This window comes from Heloderma suspectum, chromosome 1 (assembly GCF_057233095.1).
Source record: "Heloderma suspectum isolate Gila_16-S chromosome 1, 16-S_ref, whole genome shotgun sequence".
NCBI lineage: Eukaryota > Metazoa > Chordata > Lepidosauria > Squamata > Helodermatidae > Heloderma > Heloderma suspectum.
This window is the reverse complement of record NC_139458.1, coordinates 177,974,999-178,000,665: the sequence shown is the minus strand read 5'-3', so window position 1 is coordinate 178,000,665 and position 25,667 is coordinate 177,974,999. Positions and strand designations below refer to the sequence as shown.

The window sequence follows — 25,667 nt, the reverse complement described above, 5'->3', positions numbered from 1 at the left end:
AAAAGGGGAAGGGGGCGGCAGAGGATGAGATGGCTAGATAGCATCACTGATGCAATGAATATGGACTTGAGCATGCTCCAGGAGAGAGCGGAGGACAGGAAGGCCTGGCGTGCTCTGGTCCATGGGGTCACGAAGAGTCGGACACGACTGAACGACTGAACAACAAACAACAAGAGATGCCTATAGTGAGATAGTCTCTTTGATGCTCTTGTCTTTTATAAAGCAGTGCACCAACAAATAGGGCTGGGTCCAAGGACTGTTGTGCTGATACGGTAGTCCCTGCATCCTCATTCAGCCCAGGGCATTGACCTGGCTTAACAGCGTAGATTGATGCCATTTCAGCAGCAGATGCAACACCAGATGCACTACTAGATGTACCACTTAATGGGTAATATTTAATTACTGAGTATATTTATATCAGCCTTCCCCAAGCTGGTGACTTCCAGATGTGTTGCACTACAACTCCCATCACCCTAGGATGGGGTCTGGCTGGTGGGGTGATGGGAGTTGTAGTCCAACAATCTGGAAGTCACCAGGTTGGACAAGGCTGATCTATATCCTGCCTTTCCAGCAGAATATTGTTAAAGAAATTGGGAAAGGTGAAGAACTGGAGCTGATACACTTGCATTATTTGACCTAATAGAGGGATGGAATTAAGGGGCAGGCCATGCAGGCTCAGTGTACCAAGTTATTCATTTGGGGTCTCAGTATTTAACCTTTTAGTTGTGTCATATTAACAAAAAATGATACAAGTATCTGGAAAATTAAATTTCATTATTGTACTCCTAATCTGTAAAATGGGTAAAAAAATTTAGCTGGTGTCCTTAAAGCTTCAGGGTGCAGTGCCTTGCCTATTTGCACATGAACACTGGTTGAGTGTCTCATCTTGTGGCTTGAACCAATACATTTCGTCTTGCTTGTATGTCTTGTCCTTTATTGGGTTTCTTGTTCTTTCTTGTTCCTTTGTTGATCTTTCTGCATGGGTACTGGAAGCCATTCCTACTATTTTGTGGAGGAGGCTTGACTTAAGCAATTGCTTCTGATACATTATGAGCATCTGTAATACTTATTAACTTCAAGAAGCCTATACTCCCACAGATCTTCTGTCCAGTATGCCTAAGGCACAGGAAGAGGTGGCAATAACATTACTGATGTCGAGTGCTTCCACACAAGGCTTTCTGCAATCACCCTGCCCTAAACACAGAATTTTACCTGCCCCCGTGTTGCTAGTCCAGATGTCTTCATGTTCGCTTTGCAACCCTCCTGTATTTTCCCACTGCTTCTTCCATTAAGAATGAGAAGATGGAATAGATGCACAATGCCTTTTGATTGGTAGCGCTAAGAGCTATTTCTCTGGAAGCACCCTTCCTCTCCATGAGCCCTGAAAAACCCTTGGGGTATTTGGCTGGTTTTTTCATGCCTGCATATATATATGTGTGTGTATGCGTGTGTCTGTATGTATTTAAACAATGGTAGGGCCTTGTAAAATTTTCAGGGTGTGTACGAACTACAAAATCTCTCTCACCTCAACATTTAACTTGAAGGCAAAGGGAAACTGAGCCTTCCTTTCCCCTCTAAAGTGACTACAGGAGAGAGGGAACGTAGGCTGAGAGGGCCCTTTTGGCAACTGTTAGGGTGGGAGGGATTTGCTCAGAAAACTCCCTTTAGCACTAGATTCAAATCTTAAAATCACCCTTAAGCATGCATTAAAGATTCATCCTTTTACCACTCTGAGTCCAGTGAGGTGGTTCAAGGTTGTTACAAGGTATATTAAAAGCTAGACTAACACAAACAAATGGGAGCTCTGAACCTTCATTCCCCCTCTCCCAGCATTAGAGTTTCAGACCAGATTGGATTGTATTTTTGTTGTTGTGACACTGGGGTCACAAATTTCCCCACAAATTTAGATTATAATTGTGAATTGGATTTTTGTCAGTTGGACCATTGTTGTTTCTACCTTTTATCTCACAGTAGTGAATTTCCAGTTATTATGTGTATATAAAATTAGAGCCAATAATTCAGAGACTGATTAACCTAATGGAAGATGCTAAGTATGGGATATTTCAATCAATTTAAACTTTGCAGCAGGATGAACCATGATAATAATGTTTATAGCCACTTTATTAAGGCTAGTGAATCCCAAATGAAATCATAATCATGTCAGAGGGTACAGGACTGTAAGTTAACTCATCTGAAGTACTCCTTGCAATGAAGTTGTGGCTGGTGTAGGATTTATAAGGAATTGCTTAAGGACTGAACTGCAAAATACATTCAGTACCATAAATGGAGAAATTATGAGGACTGTGAGCAAAATGGTCTTTCAAGTATATCTTTCAAAGAAGTGATAAGTGCAGTTTAAGAAAAAAGTAATCTGATGCTGGGCCAAAGGGTACTGTAAAGCTATTAACAAACATGTTGTGACTAAAATAATTTTGTCCTGTTAGTGATCTGTGTATCAATTAACTTTACAATGTCTTTTAAAATAGTTAAGGGCACAATCCTGTGCGTGTTTAGACAGAAGTCCTACAACTCCCAGCACTTCCCAGCTAGCTATGCTGGTTTGGGAATGTTGGGAGCTTTAGGATTTTTTTTCTCTATCTAAACACGCATAGTATTGTGTTGTAGAAGTGAAAGATTTGCGACTCCTTTTTTTTTTAAGTAAGATATTAGGGAGATTCTATGTTATGTTCTAAACTTCTCATCTCAGTTAAATTAAGCACGGAAGGGTCTCCTCAAGGACTGAGGTCAATTAAAAAATAAAAGGCGATGTTTCCCAAACCACAGAAGTCATTTATAAGCATGACCCCATACTTTTAAAGCACTGTACAGATATGACTAATTACAATTAGGATTATTGTGGAAGTAGAAATAAAACTTTAAGAAAAACTCCTAAGGGGACAAAAAAATAAAAACAGCCCAATGGCAGCTGTGCCTGCTCATTGGCACCAGAAGTTTGATTTGATTTATATGATTTGTACCCCGCCTTTCTACCAAAAATGGCACTCAAGGTGGCTTACAGGGACAATTAAAATTGATTAAAACATTAAAGCAATACGTTAAAATACTATAAAACAATTATAGGGAAAAAATGTCAACTGTCGGTTGCAGGGACAGAAAATGGGGAGGGTTAATGGAATGGAGTATCCTGAAAGAAGGCTGGAATCCTGCACAAGAGTAGTCCTCGCTACAACACGTTGCAGGTCCCATTCATAATACCATGTCTCCAATATTGCGTATCAAATTATAATATAGCCACTATTAAGCAACATACAGATAACCATGGATATTAGGTTATGGAATTCCAAATGTCAACCCACCAGTCCTCTTCAGAAGATTTATGCTATATTTATCATAATCGCAGACTACATGGAGAAGCCAGGTTTTCCCATCAAGTAGCCTCCCTTCACAGAGGCTGCTGCCAAAATGACACCTTGTGCCACCACCTCCACTCTCCAATACAGTAATACAAATAGCATGATGTGAGATCACTCAGTTTTCTCTGCCATGCTCCATTTCATTTGTTGCAGCTTTTAGGAGTGGAGAACTTGTTGGTCCTGTGATGTCAAGTCATGGATTATGCCAGTCTTCCCCAGCCTGGTGCCCTCCAGATGTTTTGGACTACAACTCCCAGAATTCCTGATGATTGATTATGCTAGCTGGGACTGATGGGAATTGAAGTCCCAAATATCTGGAAGGCACCAGGATGGGGATGGCTGTATTGTGCAGTACTAGATGTTACTGGGGGGGGGGATGAGGAGGAGATGGGTGGGTTATGTTCTTAGTAGCATTATCTTGGATTTTACCCCATTAATCTTCCATAATTCATAGTTTTGGCCTGATGCTCTGAAATAATGAGAACTTGTTTATAATAGTGATGTCAATAGAGACTTGAATTTTAAAACCAGTTAAAGCTATTGATTTTGCCGCATGATTTGTGTACTTGTAAGAATCACAACAGCTTTTATAGCTGTTCGTCTTGCTGAATCACAGCTCTTCCATTCAGCCACCCAAGCTGCTATAAACACAGTAGAGGTGTCCTCTGTCATAGCTTTTGGTGAAAGCAAGAACTTTAATCTTTGTACAAAATATTTGCACTGGGGTACATTATGCATGCCTGTTGTTGTTCAGTCGTTCAGTCGTGTCCGACTCTTCGTGACCCCATGGACCATAGCACGCCAGGCCTTCCTGTCCTGCGCTCTCTCCCGGAGCGTGCTCAAGTTCATATTCATTGCATCCGTGATGCTATCTAGCCATCTCATCCTCTGCCGTCCCCTTCTCCTTTTGCCTTCAGTCTTTCCCAGCATCAGGGTCTTTTCCAGGGAGTTTTCTCTTCGCATTAGGTGGCCAAAATATTGGAGCTTCAGCTTCATTATCTGTCCTTCCAATGAGCAGTCAGGGTTGATTTCCTTTAGGATGGACTGATTTGACCTCCTTGCAGTCCAGGGGACTCGTAAGAGTCTTCTCCAGCACCACAGTTCGAAAGCATCAATTCTTCGGCGCTCAGCCTTCCTTATAGTCCAGCTCTCACAGCCATACATTACTACTGGGAAAACCATAGCTTTGATTAGACGGACCTTTGTCGGCAAGGTGATGTCTCTGCTTCTTACTATGCTGTCTAGGTTGGCCATAGCTTTCCTCCCAAGGAGCAAGCGTCTTTTAATTTCATGGCTACAGTCACCGTCTGCGGTGATCTTGGAGCCCAAGAAAGTAAAATCTGTCACTGCTTCCATTTCTTCCCCTTCTATATGCCAGGAAGTGATGGGGCCAGATGCCATGATCTTAGTTTTTTTAATGTTGAGTTTCAAACCAGCTTTTGCACTCTCCTCTTTCACCCTCAACAAGAGGCTCTTTAGATCCTCTTCGCTTTCTGCCATTAGGGTGGTATCGTCTGCATATCGGAGGTTGTTGATAATTCTCCGAGCAATCTTAATTCCGACCTCTGATTCATCCAACCCGGCATTTCTCATGATGTACTCTGCATATAAGTTAAATAAGCAGGGTGACAATATGCAGCCTTGTCGTACTCCTTTCCCAATTTTGAACCAATCGGTTGTTCCATGTCTGGTTCTGACTGTTGCTTCTTGACCCTCATACAGGTTTCTCAGGAGACAGGTAAGGTGGTCTGGTACTCCCATCACTTTAAAATTTGCCACAGTTTGTTGTGATCCACACAATCAAAGGCTTTAGCGTAGTCAATGAAGCAGAAATAGACGTTTTTCTGGAATTCTCTTGCTTTCTCCATGATGCAGCGAATGTTGGCGATTTGATCTCTAGTTCCTCTGCCTCTTCTAAACCCAGCTTGTACTTCCGGTAGTTCTCGGTTCACATACTGCTGAAGCCTAGCTTGTAGGATTTTGAGCATCACCTTGCTGGCATGTGAAATGAGCGCAATTGTGCGGTAGTTTGAACACTCTTTGGCGTTGCCCTTCTTTGGAATTGGAATGTAAACTGACCTTTTCCAGTCTTGTGGCCACTGTTGAGTGTTCCAGATTTGTTGGCATATTGAGTGCAGCACTTTCACAGCATCATCTTTTAGGATTTTAAATAGCTCGGCTGGAATACTGTCATCTCCACTAGCTTTGTTGTTACTAATGCTTCCTAAGGCCCACTTGACTTCACTCTCTAGGATGTCCGGCTCAAGTTCAGTGACCGCACTATCATGGTTATCAGGGACATTCAGATCTTTCCTGTATAGTTCTTCTGTGTATTCTTGCCACCTCTTCTTAATCTCATCTGCTTCTGTTAGGTCTCTGCCTTCTTTGTCCTTTATCATGCCCGTCTTTGCACAAAACGTTCCCTTGAGATCTCCAATTTTCTTGAAGAGATCTCTAGTCTTTCCCATTCTGTTGTTTTCCTCGATTTCTTTGCATTGTTCATTTAAGAAGGCCTTCTTGTCTCTCCTTGCTATTCTCTGGAACTCTGCATTCAGTTGGGTATATCTTCCCCTTTCTCCCTTACTTTTCGCTTCCCTTCTTTCGTGAGCTACTTGTAAAGCCTCATCAGACAGCCACTTTGCTTTCTTGCATTTCTTTTTCTTTGGGATGGATTTCGTTGCTGCCTCCTGAACAATGTTACGGACCTCCGTCCATAGTTCCTCAGGCACTCTGTCTATCAGGTCTAATCCCTGAAATCTATTCCTCACCTCCACTGTATATTCATCAGGGATATGATTTAGGTCATACCTGAGTGGTTTTCCCGACGTTCTTCAATTTAAGCCGAAATTTTGCAAGAAGCAGCTCATGATCTGAGCCACAGTCAGCTCCAGGTCTTGTTTTTACTGACTGTATGGAACTTCTCCATCTTTGGCTGCAAAGGACATAATCAATCTGATTTCGATATTGACCATCTGGTGACGTCCATGTGTAGAGTCGCCTCTTGTGCTGTTGGAAAAGAGTGTTTGCTATGATCAGCATGTTCTCTTGGCAAAACTCTATTAGCTTTTGTCCTGCTTCATTTTGTACACCAAGGCCATGCCTGCCTGTTATCCCGGTGATTTCTTGACTTCCTACTTTAGCATTCCAATCCCCTATGATGAAGAGGACATCTTTTTTTGGTGTTAGTTCTAGAAGGTGTTTGAGGTCTTCATAGAACCGATCAACCTCCGCTTCTTCGGCCTCAGTGGTTGGGGCATAGACTTGAATTACTGTGATGTTGAATGGTTTGCCTTGGATTCGTACTGAGATCATTCTATCATTTTTAAGATTGTACCCCAGTACTGCTTTTCCCACCCTTTTGTTGACTATGAGTGCTACTCCATTTCTTCTAAGGGATTCTTGCCCACAATAGTAGATATGATGGTCACCTGAATTAAATTCGCCCATGCCTGTCCATTTTAGTTCGCTGATTCCCAAGATGTCGATGTTCAATCTTGCCATCTCATGTTTGACCACCTCCAGCTTACCTTGATTCATTGATCTGACATTCCAGGTTCCTAAACAATATTGTTCTTTACAGCATCGGATTTTCTTTTCACCACCAGACACATCCACAGCTGAGTGTCCTTTCGGGTTTGGCCCAGCCGCTTCACTCTTTCTGGCGCTACTTGGAAATACCCTCTGCTCTTCCCCAGTAGCATATTGGACACCTTCCGACCTGAGGGGCTCATCTTCCGGCGTCATATCTTTTAGCCTTGTGATACGTTCCATGGGGTTTTCTTGGCAAGAATACTGGAGTGGGTTGCCATTTCCTTCTCCAGTGGACCACATTTTGTCAGAATTCTCTGCCATGACCTGTCCGTCTTGGGTGGCCCTGCACGGCATAGCTTATGGCTTCACTGAGTTACGCAAGCCCCTTCGCCACAACAAGGCAGTGATCCATGAAGGGGTATGCATGCCTAGTGTGGATCAAAGTCTTGTTGTTCTTTTCCTCTGAATATGGTATACACATGTAAGAAGGAAAACAGTAAACAGTGTAAGCTTTCCTGTCCAAATTTTCTCTTCCTGCTGCCAACTGAGGTCAGGATCTTGTACGCACACATGTCAACAGCAAGCCACGCACTGCCTTCATTGTTGAACTGACAAGGAGGTGCTTTCCAGCCAGCAAAGCAGAAGAAAGAGCCTACAGATCACGTGAAGCATGACATGTACCACATCTAATCTTTTAAAGGAATTCTGATATCTCATTGTCCTCATGGCTTTGTGCTTTTCCCCAGACAAAAGGGATTTAAAGGTGCGTTTAGTAGAGTTATGATTAATTGTTGCACAGTTTGTCTACTTGCACATACTTGTATGGAAAGACAACCTACTGCATAACAGCACAGAGCATCTGTTTCTCTGCTCTACCTTTAAACTTCCAGAATCATAATGGCTCTGGATTGCCATCTGGCCAGCTTATACCACTCTACCCAAAGGTTTTTTTTTGGGGGGGGGGTTATATTAATTATATTTTAGCTTTGCTATACTTCGCACTGAGGATTTTACTATAAAGCAAATTTAAATATCTTAACAAATACGTATGATCTATGGTCATGTTCCCTTGAGGAGATGTGGCAAACCTGCTGTTAGCAAAGAAAGTTTTAAAGGAAAACTGCACATGAGAAAGTTGGCTGTTCTATGACACTAGTTGAATCTCTTTTCTTTATTTTTTTTAAAACATAGATGTTATCAGATGTCCACCCTCTTGGTTACTAGAAGACCTGATTTACAAAAGCCAGCCAACTTAGATAAATGGAAAAAACACACAAGTGTTTTGAATTATTGTGACTATGCATACATTATGAATGTATTCATTCAAGTTTCACTTATGCTGGACTCAAGCTGTTTAAGGTTTTGGAGTAATCAACAATACTTTGAATGGTTTGCAGAACAAATTGGCAACACTGCAGCTGTTGCAGAATAGGTGTAATATGATCCCATGGGTGAGTGCCCACTGACAACTTTGCTGCCGCATCTTAGACCAACTGAAGTTTCTGAAAACTCCAAAGATACTCCCATGTACAGTACATTCTAGAAATCCCACCTGGATGTAAATAAAGCATATGTCACCATGGCCAGGTCTGATCTTCTCATGAACCCGTGAAGCTATAGCCTCCAGACACTGGTTCAGGGCATCAGTGCTTGGCTGGTAAAGAAGAAATAGAGCAGCATATTGATAACACACTCCATCTCTCCCAGATGCTCCATACAAATCAGGAATAGGCAACTTGTGCACTCCAAATGTTTTGGACTACAACTCCCATAAGCCTCAACCAGTCAGCATGGCCAACGGTTAGGGATTTTTGAAATTGTACTCCAAAATATCTGGACAGCACCAGGTTGCCTATTTCTGTTGTAGGTGTTAAATAGTATGGTGGACAGAACTGATCCCTGAAGGTTACCATGTGCCAGTGGCCCAGATATCAAACGGGAGTCCTTCAACATCATCTTGTGGAAGTGACTCCCAAGGAAGAATGGGAGCCATCAAAGAATGCTGTCTCCAAAGCCCATTCTAGCCAAGCATTCCAGAAGGATGCTATGGTCAATCCTTCTGCTGAGAAGTCAGAGGGATGCACTCTTCCCCCTGTCCAGGTCTTAGTAAATATTGTCTACTAAGGTGGCCAACGCTGCCTCAGCCCCAAACCCAAGTCTGAAGCTGGATTGAAATAGGTCTAGATAATCCATTTCATCCAAGAATTCCTGAAGCAGAGACGCACGTATACACTCAAGAACCTTGCTCCCAAATGGGAGATTTGCGACTGGCCAGAAATTACACATCACAGTGAGATCCAGAGAGGGCTTTTTCAATAAATGGCTCACAACAGCACTTTTATGAATGGATGGAACAACACATTCCTCTAAGGAGAAATGTACCATTTTCCTTATTTCTCCCCACCCCAATCAAACCTCCTCTGGCTGCTTTAGTTAGCCAGGAAGGATCAAGGATCAAGCATTCAGGTGGCTGATTTGCATGTGATCTTGTTCGCATCCTCAGCCCCCACAAATCAAAACATTTCTATCACAATAGGACAAGGAGCTGCTGAAGGTACCTTTGCTATAATTTTATTAATAACTTGGATGAGGAGGTGCAGGGAATGCATATCAAATTTGCAGATGACACAAAATTGAGCGGGATGGCTAATACCTTGGAAGACAGAAACAAAATTCAAAGTGATCTGGATAGACTGGAGCGCTGGGCAGAAAACAACAGAATGAAATTGAATAGGGATAAATGCCAAGTTCTGCACTGAGGAAAAAGAAACCAAATGCACAGTTACAAGATGGGGGATACCTGGCTCAACAACACTACAAGCAAGAAGGATCTTGGAGTTGTTGTCGATCACAAGCTGAATATGAGCCAACAATGTGATGTGGCTGCAAAAAAGGCAAATGCTATTTTGGGTTGCACTAATAGAAGTATAGCTTTCAAATCCCGGGAAGTACTAGTTCCCCTCTACTCAGCACTGGTTAGACCTCATCTGGAGTACTGTCTCCAGTTCTGGGCACCATACTAAGATGGATTCAGACAAACTGGAGAGGATTCAGAGGAGGGCAACAAAGATGATCACGGGACTGGAAGCAGCCCTATGAGGAGGGACTGAAAGAACTGGGCATGTTTAGCCTTGAGAAGAGAAGACTGAGGGGAGATATGATAGCACTCTTCAAGTACCTGAAAGGTTGTCACAGAGAGGAAGGCCAGGATCGCTTCTCGATCATCCCAGAGTGCAGGACATGGAATAATGGGCTCAAGTTACAGGAAGCCAGATTCTGGCTGAACATCAGGAAATACTTCCTGACAGAGCAATACGATAATGGAACCAATTACCTAGGGAGGTGGTGGGCTCTCCTACACTGGAGGTATTCAAGATGAGGCTGGGCAGCCATCTGTCAGGGATGCTTTGACTTAGATTCCTGCATTGAGCAAGGGATTGGATTTGATGGTCTTATAGGCCCTTTCCAACCCTTCTATGATTCTGTGATATCTAAATCATAGCAGATGCGAGTGACTTTATCCACATAATGTCGAACAAACCTGTCACAGCAGGCCACCAAGTCCTCTTCTCCCAATTTTCTAGCCCCTTGAAGAATCTGGCCCTAGATAACTTGCAACAGCACTACCGGGTGACTGTGCATATGCAGTAGTGGTGAGGAAAGTAATGTTTCTTTGCTGCTGCTGCCACCTCCACCATCACTACAGAACAGGCCTTAATATGAGCTCTAGCCAGTGTTCTATTAAATTTGTACTGAATGTTCCTCCATTGGGGCTCTAGTTATGGTCTTTGCTACTTCATTGCCTCAAGGTCCCTGGAAAGCCAGGGGGCTGGATGTCAGCATGGTTAGGACTGTAGCCTTAATTTTGTTTACAATATCTTGATACCAATATCACAATATAAATATGGCTAATTATTTCACGGTGCTTGATTGCAGCCAAAGGTAGGCAAAATATACAGCAGTAGACAAAAGTAGACAAAAATATACAGTGGTACGCTACTCTATGAGTTGTAGACCACTGTACAGGTTGAAACATGGAGAAGAATGTGCTTAGATGAGGCAAAGCTCTTTAAAATCTAATCTAAAAATCAAGAACATCGTTTTCATGCCCCAACCAATATACATTTTGCACCACCTACTCCACATTCTGGGAACAGAGATTTAATCAATTATTTAAATGCACTGTGTATCTATTCTAGTGATTATAAACCATCTTGGATCCAATCAGGTAGGCATTCCGGAAGTTAATAGTCCCAAACTCTTCAACTGGCAGGGTGAAAAATTCTATGGGGCTCTGTACTGTTTAATTGTATATTAGCACAAAATAGCAGAACATCTTATGAAGGAAATGTTTGGCTAAAGATCTGCACAGTTATTGGATACATATATCCACAAACAGGAAGTAGTCCCTGGATGATGGTACAATTTTAGTAACCTGGGATATGAGAAGCTTTGGTTTACGTGTTTTCTTCCCTGGGAGTGCTAGTAGCTTCATAGCACTTAACTGTATGAAACATTGAATTGTAACATCATGGCAAATCATTGCATGGTTCATGATTTTTGATTTTCAAAGCTTGGCTCTTACATGCCTAGGGCTGGGATCCTATGCATTTGTACTTGTAATAAGCCTTATTGAATTCAGTGGGTCTTATGGGAAAGTAAATATTAACAGAATCAGATTGTACATTTTGTAAAGCAAACAGCCTTTTTACACAAGTATAACTTTACATTTGACTGCACTGTTTAAAGAAATCACAGTAACATAACTGTATTTCAGGGCAGGTATAATATTTGTCTTTTGAAATCTGTTTTAGTTCATGAGCAATAGCTAATTCTTTCAACAGGGGCCTCACTGTACAGATAAACCCCTATACAAAGAATAAAGTGAATACGTTCAGAAGAGTCTGTGTGTGTGTGTGTGTGTGTGCGCGCGCATGTGTGTAAAGTATTATTAGTGTTATAATAATATGCTTATTATTCAACAGATGTAAGATGAGTGGAAGGGACCTTCGAGGATTTATTACAATGCACAGAAGTAGCAATATAGGTAAATGCTCAAAATACATTTAAATGTCCCAGTTTAATGGTTTGTGTCACAGCTTCCCTTGCTACACTGTAGCCAGTTACATTAGTTACATAAGAGATTATGTAGGGTTTGTGTGGTTTGTCCTATAGCACTCATCTCTGTTTTTTCCACGACCTTGCTAACCTAACTGACTGCGTTTTATGAAGTTCTTTTTACTTCTGAAGGTAGAAAGTCGCTTCCTACCATGGTGGTAGGTAGAGGCATCCTGAGGGATGGCAAGTGCCCTATTTGAAAACATTTCTATCAACAAAGTACAGTTTCATGTCCTCCAGTTCTAGATGCTTGGAATTATTATAGTATTTATCCCACTTCTACAGAACCTGAAAAGGGTAGGAAAGAAGAAAGGAAATGTGCAGCATAATCCTAAGAAAATTTACTTGGAAAGAAATCCCATTGTATCTACTGGGGCTTACCCCAAAGTGACTGTGTTTAGGATTACAGCCTTCATAGTACTTTGGGAATGCAAACCAGCTAGTGTTATTGAAAGTGGGAATACGGGGAAATGAGTGTTTGTTTCCCTGGTATATAAGTTGGACCACTTAAAACAAAGGCTGCAATGGCTAAAAACAGTTTCAAATCCATATGCAGACCCATTCTATGCTGTGCCAGAATATCAAGAGGTATAATATTAAACTCCCAGAATAGGAGGAAGGGGGAATATGTAACTGGGGCCTTGCGTGAGCACCCAGTCTGCGCCTGGCCATGAAGCAGCACTTCCAGGGACAAGGCCCGAAATGTGTGAAAATGCTTGTTTCTGGGAGCGGCAGGTTGCACTCGTTTCTGGGCTTGCCTCCGGAAGCACTACATTCTGGCTTCACGTGGACCAGGCTGGTGGGGCTGGGTGCACGTGGACCAAGGCCTGTGAGGTTGGCCACACACAAGGCTCCAGTTGGATACGGCCCAGGGTTATGAAACATCATCCACATCTAGTGTTTATTATGCTGTGTTCTTAACTAGATATGTTGGTGTAAGTTCATTTGCTTTGTCCTAATGAAGTCACTAGGTGCGCAATGTATTTTCAGGAGGTTGGACCCTTTTTCGGATTTTCTCTGATGCATATCCAACCTGTTGGATTTCCACAAAGCATATGTCCTGCTTCTGTTTTCACTGATAGCACTCTTGGCATATTCTACCACCATTGCCCCAGCACCTTTTTGTAATTACTGTCACTGCCCCGGTCCTGTCCACTATGTTTCCTTCAATTATTGCTCCTTTGTATGGTGCCGGAAGCTGTTGCAGGTGTTTTGAGGCAGGTGATGGGCCGTAGCTAGGGAGAGATGTGGTGGCCCATTCCACAATGTAAGTGAACCACTAGCTTTATCATCTAAGGTAAATGGCCATTTGGTTTTCCCACCTGTTGCAAGCAGATTTCTATACTGACATATTTTTTTTTAATGAGGTTCAATAAAATAAATAGGAGTGCTTTCGGATGGAGGGCTCCTAGCACTACCAGTTAGAAGGTTTCGTGCAGCTATTCTGTATTTTTTCTTTAATGACTTTTCTTCAGCAAGGAAAAGGGTGGCAAGGAAACACAGGAATATTATGAGTGGAAGATGATGACACCTGGACCCTCCCTCCCCCTGTAAAATTTCTTGAATGAGACAGGGCAATGACGTGATTAAAAAAAAAAAAATCATCTGGAAGCAGCCTAGAAGTTGCTTGTTTAGCTTGCTTAGATTTTTATCCATATTCACCTAACTTCAAGGGCCTGGCACTTCATCTCAAGTGTTGCGTGATTTGGACAGTGGCTTGCATGAAGCACTGCTTTATGTCTAAGAAAAATGAAATTTCATTTGTGGTTCAGCTGTTATATTTTCTCTTTCCCATTGTTGTTAATTTTGTTAAAATTGTAATGGAATTAATAAAAAAGGAAAGGTGTCGAGGTTTATTTTGTTTTAATTATGTTCTAAAATGTATAATAACTGGAAGCAATGGAATGCTAAGCTTTATTCAGCTGTTTGAATTGTTTCATGCCTAACTAGATAACCTGGTTGTTCGTATGAAAAATGGCCTTACGAGTCCAAAGTATAAACCTGTTGACTATGAACAGCTACATGCAATTACTGAAGCCAAGAAATTAGAATCTGCTAACATCCTATTAAAGGTAAATGTTTTAAAATTCTGATGGATGTTGAATGCAACTTCAGATGTTGAGGGAAAAGGTGCCATAGGATCTATTATGTGGTATACGAATAAGGTGATCTTGCTATCTATAAGGCAAGGTCTTGAAGAAAATCCCTACACTTGCAATTTGTGGATGCTTCAAGATTTTTTTTTAATCACTACTTTATATATTTATTCAGTTACCCATAATGTCTGTCCCACTATTTGAAGCAGCTTACAAAATACCACCAAATTGCTTGTCAGATAAGGTAGGCCTTGCATGTTTTGCAAAAGATAAGGGAGGGGCAGTAACAGAGCAATCCTATGTTTGCCTACTCAAAAGTAAGTCCTATTGACTTCAGCAGGGTTTACTCCCAGGTAAGTGGATATAGGATTGCAGCCTTAGGCAATCCTGTATACCCTTACCTGAGAATAAGCCCCATTGCATTCAATAGGACTGACTTTTGAGTAGACAGGCATAGGATTGCACTGTTAATGAGGTTGTTTCATTTATCAGAGAGGTTGTCTCATAGCCTCCAGGCTATTGCAGAAATGGCCTTTCTAGCCATAGGTCTAATGTCTTTATAGAATGGGATGTTGTACCAGGCCTCCCTGAAGACCCTTAATAGGCTGTGGTGGGGCACTCATAGAGGGAGAGGCTCCCCTCCTTAACATCTTGTGCAACCACCATTTACCACTAGTGATACTAGATGCTCATAGTCATGTAAAGCAGGGGTGAGTAAACTCCAGCCCTCAGCCTAATTTTAAGAGCTCTCTGCAGGCAATCAGCTTCAACCTCTCCGGCAACAGCGATCTGTCCCTGTCGTGGCAATCTGCTGGGCAGGGAGAAAGAAGGGGCAAGAGAGTGTGTGTGAAGCAGGTATCAGAATGAGAGAGAGAGAGAGAGAAATAAAGGGGAAAGAGAAGGGGTAAAAGGAATGGCCTCACCCACTTTTAACTCTGGCCCTACACATCATGGATTTCAGTTCCACCTACTACTGGCATGTGGCCCCTGGCACTTTAAATTTTCTCTGAGGGAATGAGGTCCTCAACAGAAAAAAGGTTCCCCAGCCCTGATATAAAGGAAGTAGACAGGGTAGTTGGCTGCAAGAAGATAGCTGGATTGTGTACAGGTATGTCTGTGTTTTCTGTTTGTGCATTAAATTACCTTGAGAGTGCTTCTCAGAAAGATGGGATACACACTTTGGGTAGGAAGGAAAGACAGAAGAGAGCAAGTTGGTGCCAGCCATGTCAAGTGTCTATGTGCTAAACATAAAGCTGCAATAGTAAGTCTACAATTGTTGTTGTCTTCTACTATAAAAGTGTTTCAGTCTCTTAATACAAACAAAAAGCTGCTAAATGCGGTGTTCTGGGGGCTAGATGTAAGGCTCTGGCACTGTGATGAGGGCAGTTAGTCATCCAGTTGCTGTCCTAGGAACAATTTATGCTCCCTCCATGAGGAAGCAAGTGGCAAACTGCAAAACGATGTATAAACCAGGCATAGGCAATACAAAGCTCATTCATCAGTAGCCTGAGTGTAAGTTAACACACTTGGAGCAGCCCAGGATGTTTGGGCAGGTGGAAGGGCCTTGGCAGGCCAGATATATCCCAGGCTACAGGCCTTGTGTTTCCTACCATGTGTTAAATGTAGTGATACTATAACATAGTGACCAGGATGTGCATAATGGTAAACTTGGGTCTCTGTCCCTATTAATACCTTATCTCACTGAAGGTAAAATGCAAGAGTATAGGGTTCTAGAGTGTTGATTTGAGCAAAATTATTACATTTAATAGATTTATTTGGTAATATTCCACAGTATGGAACGTTGCAGTATGGAATGCTCAGGGTCTAGCCAGCCGTGCCCTTTTGCATTCCCCATCCCTCCAAGTTTTCTTCCCTCCCCCCAACAGTCAGCCAACATTTTGTATCTACTGAGCATGGTCAGTTCTCATTGTGTTGTCTTAGGGTTTTTCCTCCCATAGGGTGTTTTCTTTCCTAAAGCTTTTTTTGTTCTTTTGCAAGTCTTGGGATTTCCCCAAGCCTGCTGATACCTTCCCCTTGTGTGTGGATAGTGTCATTTTGGCTACGTAAGAATCCACACTTGGAGAATGAGTTCACTATTAGTATGTAGCATAGTATGTCTGGGCAGTCCAGGGGCCAATTTCCTTCTGCCTCCAGACCCACTGCAGGCTACATTCCCCCCATTGTTTTCCCATGCCACAAAAAAAGAGGGGAGGGAGAAAACAAGATAACTTTGTACATTCTAAGCCTCCATAGCTGCTTGCCACTGAATTTTCGTGGCAACAACACCTTTTTCTATTTTTTAAAAGAAAGAACAAAAATAGAGGTGGGGGCAACTGGGGGCTGCACTAGGGGGACGCTGGGATGGGCTGCATGATCCCCCCCCCCCGGTACATATGATACTTTAGTTAGCAAGACTTTGATTCTATTTAAGGTATTCCTTCTTCCCAGCTTTTTCTTAAAATAAATGCTCCAGTGTTTACAATCTGAACATGTTAAAACCAACAGTAAAAAACAAAAACACTATGGTTCCAAACCAAACCATGTCAGGGCAGCACCAGTTGCAGTGAATAAACTTTATGTGCAGACAGTTAGCAATTCCTCCCTTTAAACTATGGAAGAAAGAAAAGGGAATGTGCAACTGCTACAGCTTGATCCCATCTGCTAGTACTCCCATGTCTAGGCACATATAATTTGGTTAAAGGTTCCCGGCGTAGGTCTGAAGGTGCTCTTATAACAGATAGTCTCACACTGCCAGCTCTAGAATTGTCTCAGCGCTGCCATAGCAACAGTCCTGGTCCCAACACAGCACATATGTACCATTCTAGGGTGTGTGCATTCCATTGAGCAGGGGATTAATAAAGAGGGAGGCTGCAGGCTAGAGCCAGTCAGGGCAGGGCAATTTTGCTGCCTGAGGCAGAGCAGCAAAAGGCACGCTCCCCACAAGCCAAGGTGTCTAAGGCCAGTCAAGTTATTTTGGCAATTGAGACAGAAAATCCCATAAGCATCTCTGCCATTCCCTGGTGGTGGTGGTGGTAGTAGTAATAGCAGCAGCAGCAGCAGCAGCAACAACAATCTGCTACCCTTTCATGACTCCCAGTAATGAGTTGCTAGAAGCAGCGGTCTCACTCTGCCCAATGGTACGGCTCTAAGGGCTGTTTGGCTGGCTCTGGAATTTCACATGTTGTAGCGAAATTGTCCCTTCATGGATCACTGCCTTGTTGTGGCGAAGGGGCTTGCGTAACTCAGGGAAGCCATAAGCTATGCCGTGCAGGGCCACCCAAGACGGTCATGGCAGAGAGTTCTGACAAAATGTGGTCCACTGGAGAAGGAAATGGCAACCCACTCCAGTATTCTTGCCAAGAAAACCCCATGGAACGTATCACAAGGCTAAAAGATATGACGCCGGAAGATGAGCCCCTCAGGTCGGAAGGTGTCCAATATACTACTGGGGAAGAGCAGAGGGTATTTCCAAGTAGCGCCAGAAAGAGTGAATTTTTACACAAGTATAACTTTATACTTGCTCAGCTGTGGATGTGTCTGGTGGTGAAAAGAAAATCCGATGCTGTAAAGAACAATATTGTTTAGGAACCTGGAATGTCAGATCAATGAATCAAGGTAAGCTGGAGGTGGTCAAACATGAGATGGCAAGATTGAACATCGACATCTTGGGAATCAGCAAACTAAAATGGACAGGCATGGGCGAATTTACTTCAGGTGACCATCATATCTACTACTGTGGGCAAGAATTCCTTAGAAGAAATGGAGTAGCACTCATAGTCAACAAAAGGGTGGGAAAAGCAGTACTGGGATACCAGAACCAGACATGGAACAACCGAGTGGTTCAAAATTGGGAAAGGAGTACGACAAGGCTGCATATTGTCGCCCTGCTTATTTAACTTATATGCAGAGTACATCATGAGAAACGCCGGGTTGGATGAATCACAGGTCGGAATTAAGATTGCTGGGAGAATTATCAACAACCTCTGATATGCAGATGATACCACCCTAATGGCAGAAAGCGAAGAGGATCTAAAGAGCCTCTTGTTGAGGGTGAAAGAGGAGAGTGCAAAAGCTGGTTTGAAACTCAACATTAAGAAAACGAAGATCATGGCATCTGGCCCCATCACTTCCTGGCATACAGAAGGGGAAACAATGGAAGCAGTGATAGATTTTACTTTCTTGGGCTCCAAGATCACCCCAGATGGTGACTGTAGCCATGAAATTAAAAGACGCTTGCTCCTTGGGAGGAAAGCTATGGCAAACCTAGACAGCATAGTAAGAAGCAGAGACATCACCTTGCCGACAAAGGTCCGTCTAATCAAAGCTATGGTTTTCCCAGTAGTAATGTATGGCTGTGAGAGCTGGACTATAAGGAAGGCTAAGCGCCGAAGAATTGATGCTTTTGAACTGTGGTGCTGGAGAAGACTCTTACGAGTCCCCTGGACTGCAAGGAGGTCAAATCAGTCAATCCTAAAGGAAATCAACCCTGAGTGCTCATTGGAAGGACAGATACTGAAGCTGACGCTCAAATATTTTGGCCACCTAATGCGAAGAGAAAACTCTCTGGAAAAGACCCTGATGCTGGGAAAGACTGAAGGCAAAAGGAGTAGGGGACGGCAGAGGATGAGATGGCTAGATAGCATCACCGATGCAATGAATATGAACTTGAGCACACTCCGGGAGAGAGCGCAGGACAGGAGGGCCTGGCGTGCTATGGTCCATGGGGTCACGAAGAGTCGGACACGACTGAACAACAACAAGCGAAATTGTGTCTGTCCCCTTTAAATGGAGTGTGCCCGTGATGTTTAAAATGACATGTAGGGTTCAGTTAGGTGGTTAGCTGCCAAGCAGCGGGCGCCATATTAGCTGCTAGAGCAGAAAACACTTTTTGAGTGACAAGAAGTAATAGAGTAAAAATATGAGGGCAGCCTTCTTTGTGATACCAGCCCCATCAGCGCTGTTTGTTTTTTGCAAGTGCACTACAGTCAATACTCCTGGAAATTTAATTTGCTTTACTGGTTCTGTGCTTATAGGAATAAAGGACAAATTACTTTTGTTGCACCCAAGCAGGAACAGAGAAGGAGCTGATTTGTTGAATTGCAATTTTTCAGAGTAGAAGCACCCTGGAAGCATCATTTGTTTCCAAACATGTTCTGCTTTAGAAAGGCCTATTAAGAATGTCTTCTTGGCATATCTCCAGCCTTCCCCATTTTTCTTTTCTGTTAGCCATTGGCATGAGAGAACAAGCTTGAGTAGGGGGCACAGTTCACATTAGACGGTATTTGCCTGGTTCTGAGCTTAGATTTTTGCACCTACCAGTGATGTGGCCATGCCCCAAGATTAACCCAAGGATGAATCCACGCAGTCCTTTGTTTGTAGATATTCCACATGATCACGTTAGTATAGGAATGGCTCCACATGATGTCCTCCTGCTGGACAATTAAAAGCGCTGAGGACACAGCAGTAGTGTTAAAATCTACTAACATGACCTTGGAAGTATAGAAAAGGGAGAGAGCGATGTGAGAACATGACGGAGAGCTCCCAAAAAGTGTATCTGGATATGCATCCATAGAGAAACTAGTGACATCACACTCTGCTTTTCTTGGAATTGGAACATGTCATTTCTTCAGTTGCCCTCTGTTCTTCTTAAACTTTAGAGTGCCTACATCTTGCGAGATTTGGATGGTTTACAGCCCCTCACAAGCCCCGCCCAAAGGCTGCTACAGCTTGCTTAAGCAGTCATGCCAGTTCATGCTGTTCTGCTTGCACGTTGTCGCTGATTCCCTCCCTGTCTGCCCTGCCAATGGATATGACAGCCTGCATGAAACTCAGCAATGTCAGCACCAAGCATCCTTGTGGCAAAGCAATAGCTGCTTCTGGCAGGGACAAAAAGATCCCAGCACGGGAATGTTTGTGTTTCTGGTCTATAGCTCAAGAACCAAATCAGCACAACAGGAAGTTCCCAGGGAGAAGGGAACAGCTTTGGGGAGCTTTGCAAGAGTACCCAATGAGCAGCTATTTTTATCTCTGTGTGTTGCTTCCCACCCCACAGAGAAGCCTACATGCCAAACCCTTTACCAGGTTTTGCTGTAGAAACTTGCTTCCACGTAACATTTTCTCGTGAAAAGCTGCTGCTATGGTACGTGGAAGTGTTCTCTTATGAGCATGTATAGTTACACAATTGGTATCTCTGCCTCTCTGTGCACTTGGGAGAATATGCAGAAATTAAAATAGTGATTAAATGCACACAGGAGGTCATGCTTGCTTATCAGAATAGATGCAACACTTAGACCTGGTTCACATGTAACAACAACACAGAGTACAGGTTGAGTATGGGTTGTTGCTGAATAGTTGGTCCGTCATTGAATCATACGTTGTCATTACGTGTGAACCCTGCACTGTGGTTTAACTATGGGTTGTTAACTATGAACAACCCAGAGTTCACAACCCAGCAACAAACCGTGGGTTCTGTTCCAACAATGAAGAACTTCTGGAATGAATGTTTCCTGCATTTTATAGTTTTCTTTTAATGATACAGGTATAATTTATCAAAGGAGTTGGCAGATATTATTTATGCATGGGCTGGCAGAGCAGAATTCAGCTCAGCTCATTCAAGCTTTAAAGCTAAATTCTAGTCTTATGTCTTTTAGTATCTCATTTTTCACAAGTCTTTCCCAGTCAAGGAAACAGTAAAAACTATTCATTTAAAGCTGTTAAGTGATAAAGATAGGTTCCCATATCACCCAATAATAGAAATACTAGAGTGGTGTTTTGTAAGCTGTGATGGAAATGCACAGTAGGCATATGAGTGGTTAGGCATTCATGTTTACTATTCTAAAGATGAAACCAAGATTTTTGCCATTCTTCACACAAACAAGCCTAAAATACAACATGAGACTGTAATATCAATGACCTTTCTTGCTTGAAAACAATGTGTTGAAAATATTCATAAATGTGTTGAACTGCAGCAAATGCAGTTTCTTTAAAACTATATATTAAAACGTTTGATGATATCTTGTAACTTCACTTTCACACATTTTCAAACTGCTTTTGTAGAATAAGTAGTGCTGTGCAAAGTACAAAGAACCAATAAAAATGTCTGTTAAACATTCTCAAATTGCATGTGCCTGGAGATGGCTTCTGTTTTCTCCCATTCAAAAGAGCTGATGTCACTAACCTTACTGCTTACTACCAGTGAATGCCAGGATTGATGTGGTAATGACAGCAATTGATAGTATCAATATAGTCTGAATAAGGTATCCCATATTTATACAATAGAAGGAGTGCAAGAAATCTATAGATCCAGTTTGCCTATGCTTCCATATCCAAATTATATTGAAGGCTGGTCTATTCCTTGCCTTATGCTTGTAGAAACCACTTCCACATAGTGATTCTTCTTGCTATGCCATAAGGTTTAGGTCGGCTAGCCGTGTGGATTCCCGCTGAGCATATGAAGAGTTTCTTCACAAGCCTTAGGTGCTTCTGCCACTGGTATGGAAAAGCCTTTACATGATCTGGAAGACTCAGATGTCATGTTAACATTCTGTTAGATAATAGAATGGGATGTAGTCACTTCCCACATGGAAGCAGCTTGTCACAAGGATAAGGAAATGTGTAAACTGGCCTAAAGTATTATTGTATTGCATGGAATGCTTCCTGTTACAGTGATACTACTCCTTTGGTTGCAGAATTCAAAATGCTCGTATAAAGCATGCAGTGGATTGTCACTAAAGATACCTCTGACTGTAGATGAAGTCAAGGATCCTATTCCATAATTCTTCTGGACCGGGGAGGGCAACTTTGGGATGTCCAGGGGCCATTTTTGCCTCCCCCCACCAGGCTGCAACCACTCCATAGGTGCTGAAAATAGGAGGGGAATAAAAACAAAAACAAAATGGCATCCGGAACTGCTACGGAGTCCCCAAAGGGTCAAAATTAGCTTGTTCGCAAGCTAATTGTTACCCTTTTGGGACTCTGTAGCAGCTACAGAGCCTCCAAAGGGTCAAAATTAGCTTGCAAACAAGCTAATTTGACACTTTGGGTTCTCTGTATTTGGGCGCACATATATTTAAAACAAACCGTTCAAATATAAACACCTGCAGAAAGACCTTGGCAAAGCTCCATGAGTATTTTTAGGATACCATCCAATGATGCCAAAACATAATGATATGCAAGCAAGCAGTACATTTACTTTGGAGATGGCTGCAATACCATGGAGTAAGTGCCATGTGCCATTTGTAAACATGGGTGTGAAAACACTCGTTTTCTGAATATGAGACCTGGATTTAAAAAGGAAATGAAAAGATGATCTCTCAGCTATCAGCTATTCCCATCGCCTGTTTCTAAGTTAACAACTATTTATATTATCTAAATATATATGATATGATACTTTATATTGTATAGTATAGTATATTATTTGCACATCAGCAATTTTAAAAATAATATCCCCACATTTTCTGTGAGATAATTGGTCATTTAGTTTAACTTCCTTGGTATTTACACATATATTCTAGACTAGATTACCAATCCTTTTGAGCGTTTTGTTGCACTGGGATGGCTAGGGATGGCTGAGTGTCCCCCCAGTCTGGGTTCTCTGGGTGCCCGCCCAATCCCTTCACCAACCCGCATGTACCTGGACCCATGCTTGAGCTCCCCACTGCTCACCAAGCCACCTGTACTCACCAGGGTGGCGCCATCGAGCTCCACAATTGCCATTTTTCGAAAAATAAAATGACAATCACAAAAATGCACATATTTGCATATATGCAAAATGGGGCCATGAATCGCCCATATATGCAAGATTACAGCTGTTTGCTTGCCTGTAATTTTGCATATATGGGCCATTCATGGCCCCATTTTGGATATACATGAATGTGCACATTTTACATATTCACATATAAGATGGGGTCATGAATAACCCATATAGGCAAGATTACAGGTGCCTGTATGGGCTATTCGTGGCCCCATTTTGCGAAAACGCAAATATGTGCATTTGCAAAAATGCACACATTCGCATATATGCAAAGCAGGGCTATGAACGCAAACGCCTGTGACCTTGCCTATATGGGCTAATCACAGCCCCATTTTGCATATATACAAATATACGCTTTTCCGCGATTGCCATTTTTTTCCTGAAAAATGGTGATCGTGGAGTTTGACAACACCGCCTGGGTGAGTGCGGATGGCTCGGAGAGTGGGGCAGGGGTTCGGCAAGCACGACTTGGCATGGGTGGTGGTGGGGGGTTCTGCTGAATTCCCAGAAGGACTTAGGACCTCGCACCATCCCTAGGAATGGCAGCTAGCGGTTGGAGGTGAGAAGCTGGGGGCAGCAGCTGGTACAGCAGGAGGTAGAGTTGGGCGGTGTATAAATGTTCTTTGTTTCTAGAACAAATCTTTTAATTTCATAATAGTTCAGACTATTCACAAGCCATTGACAATCAAAACTTAAAGCCTGTTCAGCATTTGTCGTTTTCTTAGAGGCCTACAGGAGACATATATCTATATCTCTATCTATCTATCTATCTATCTATCTATCTATCTATCTATCTTAAATCCTCTATCTAGATTAAAAGGGCAGAGTATGCTTCAAAAATTAACAAAGAACAAATGCTGCTGAAACGGCACAACCAAGTGTGGTGGAAAGAGCACAAGAGACTGCATCAAAGCAGGTAAGAACTGGGAAAGCTTGATAAAGTCATTGAGAAATGGATAAGGCTGAGATGCAGCAGGCATAACTTAAATACCCATGAAAAGATGATATCACAGAAATGCGGACATGAAGATAATTGAGAATATAATGGTAGATGAATTTTAGTCTTATAAAATGATGCATGTTAAATGGAAGAATCTGTATCATATCAGAATTATGGTGGGGTCCTCTTGGCTTTGGAGATGGTAGCATTGCCTGAGCACACACACACACCCCAATATCATGGATAATCTGAACTGGATACCAATTCTGGACAATGAGTTAGTTAAAACACATCATGTGGGAGTATGGAGATGGGATAGCATCACAGGGAAGTTCTTGAGCTACTTTGAGGAACCAGAAGAGTGGAAAGGACCTCTGGGAGGTGGTTCTGTATGGCAATGCCAGTAGTACATACCAGTCTCCTCCAACCTGGTGCCCTCCAGATGTTTTGGACTTCCATCAGCCTCAGCCAGCATGACTAGTGGTCAGGAATCTTGGGAGTTGTAGTCCAAAACATCTGGAGGACACAACGTTGGGGGAGACTGGTATATAATAATGGACTCAAGTGCAATCTGCTGCTGGTAGTTGCAGATGCAGGTTGTACTGCCTGGGGTAGTCCTGAGAACTAGGAACTGAGGGGCCTCATCCCAGTGGCAGTACATAGTAGTAGTAACTATAGATGGATTTCTCATCTGAAGGAACCTTTAGAGGACAGGATTCATTTAATGTGACTCCACATAGGGGGAAGAGGAGCAGAAAAGCTTAGACAGTGACCATAAGCCATAGAATTATACCCCTCCCAAAAGATGTTGATCAGAGTTCCTTGACATTTCAGCCCTAGAGCTACCCCCAAATGCCTTCAAAAAGTTATGTAAAGAACTAGGGCATGGATAGAGTTTCCCCACCTGCACCCACCCTCAGAATGAATTTGGGGGTGAGTTAATGCAACACCAGAACAAGGAACTAGAAATTAGAGGAAGCAAAGAACAAGGCAATGTTACATTTCAGGCAGGAAGTTGGAGAAGGGGTCATCCATACAGGACAGATGGGGACACTAAACATGAGAAGCTGGAGTGATACACTAGGCTGGAAGATAGGCATGGATCTGGGAATAGGGGCCTAGGTGAAGTTAAATAGGACAGAACAGCCAGGATTCTGGAGTAGGACAAAATAGGGAGAGAAGATAGAAGGGAGCAGTCAAGCTAAGAGATAACACTTAGAAATAAAGAATGAGGTCAGCTCTAGAGACTACTTTAAAAGTAAGGGAAAAGGAGAATTTCAGGGATGGTTATAATGTACAAAAGAGATGTCAGTACTGAATATATTAAAAACATAAATCTTTAAGTGGGCTAAATGAATGTTTCACCTGAGAAATACGCCTTTGGCTCTTGTGAACCTATTGATGAAGATTTCTGCTCGCTGTGTAGCTGCAGCTTTAAAAAAAGGAAAAGATTTTTAAGGAAGACATACAATATTTCATGGATCCATGAAATGAAGAATAATAGCTACATTTTAAGTGAATGACTGAGTGAATCCCTTTAGCTCACCCCACCCTTGGTCTTATGTATTTATGGAAAGAAATGGGCTTATTTTGTCTGAACTGGTTATTAATTTCAGGCAAAAGCTCGAATCTGAAATAGAAACCTTCTTTGAAGATGGAAGTGAATGTCTTTTGGACTTGTGGGACTTCCGTAAGTACTTTCACATTATTTCTTGATGAAACCAGGTCTTTATAAACACGAATATGGTGATAAATACAAAGTAAAATTGCACAATAATAAAGTAACTTACTATCATGAGGCAAAAGCATTTGTCAAGTCCCCCACTGCCCTGTTTAGCATGTCATCCTTCATGGCT

The 25,667-nt window shown here is 42.4% G+C and overlaps 1 protein-coding gene across 1 annotated transcript in view; it reads left to right on the top strand.

Moving 5' to 3' along the window:
• Positions 1-25,667, top strand: part of CCDC148 (coiled-coil domain containing 148) — a 147,601-nt gene that overhangs the window by 31,899 nt on the left and 90,035 nt on the right. Inside the window, exons 2-5 of the mRNA XM_084829666.1 lie at positions 11,891-11,952; positions 13,974-14,095; positions 23,684-23,787; positions 25,428-25,501. Of these exons, the coding sequence (XP_084685792.1) occupies positions 11,898-11,952; positions 13,974-14,095; positions 23,684-23,787; positions 25,428-25,501 (355 nt within the window). The 5' untranslated portion in view covers positions 11,891-11,897. The remainder of the gene's footprint in view (positions 1-11,890; positions 11,953-13,973; positions 14,096-23,683; positions 23,788-25,427; positions 25,502-25,667) is intronic.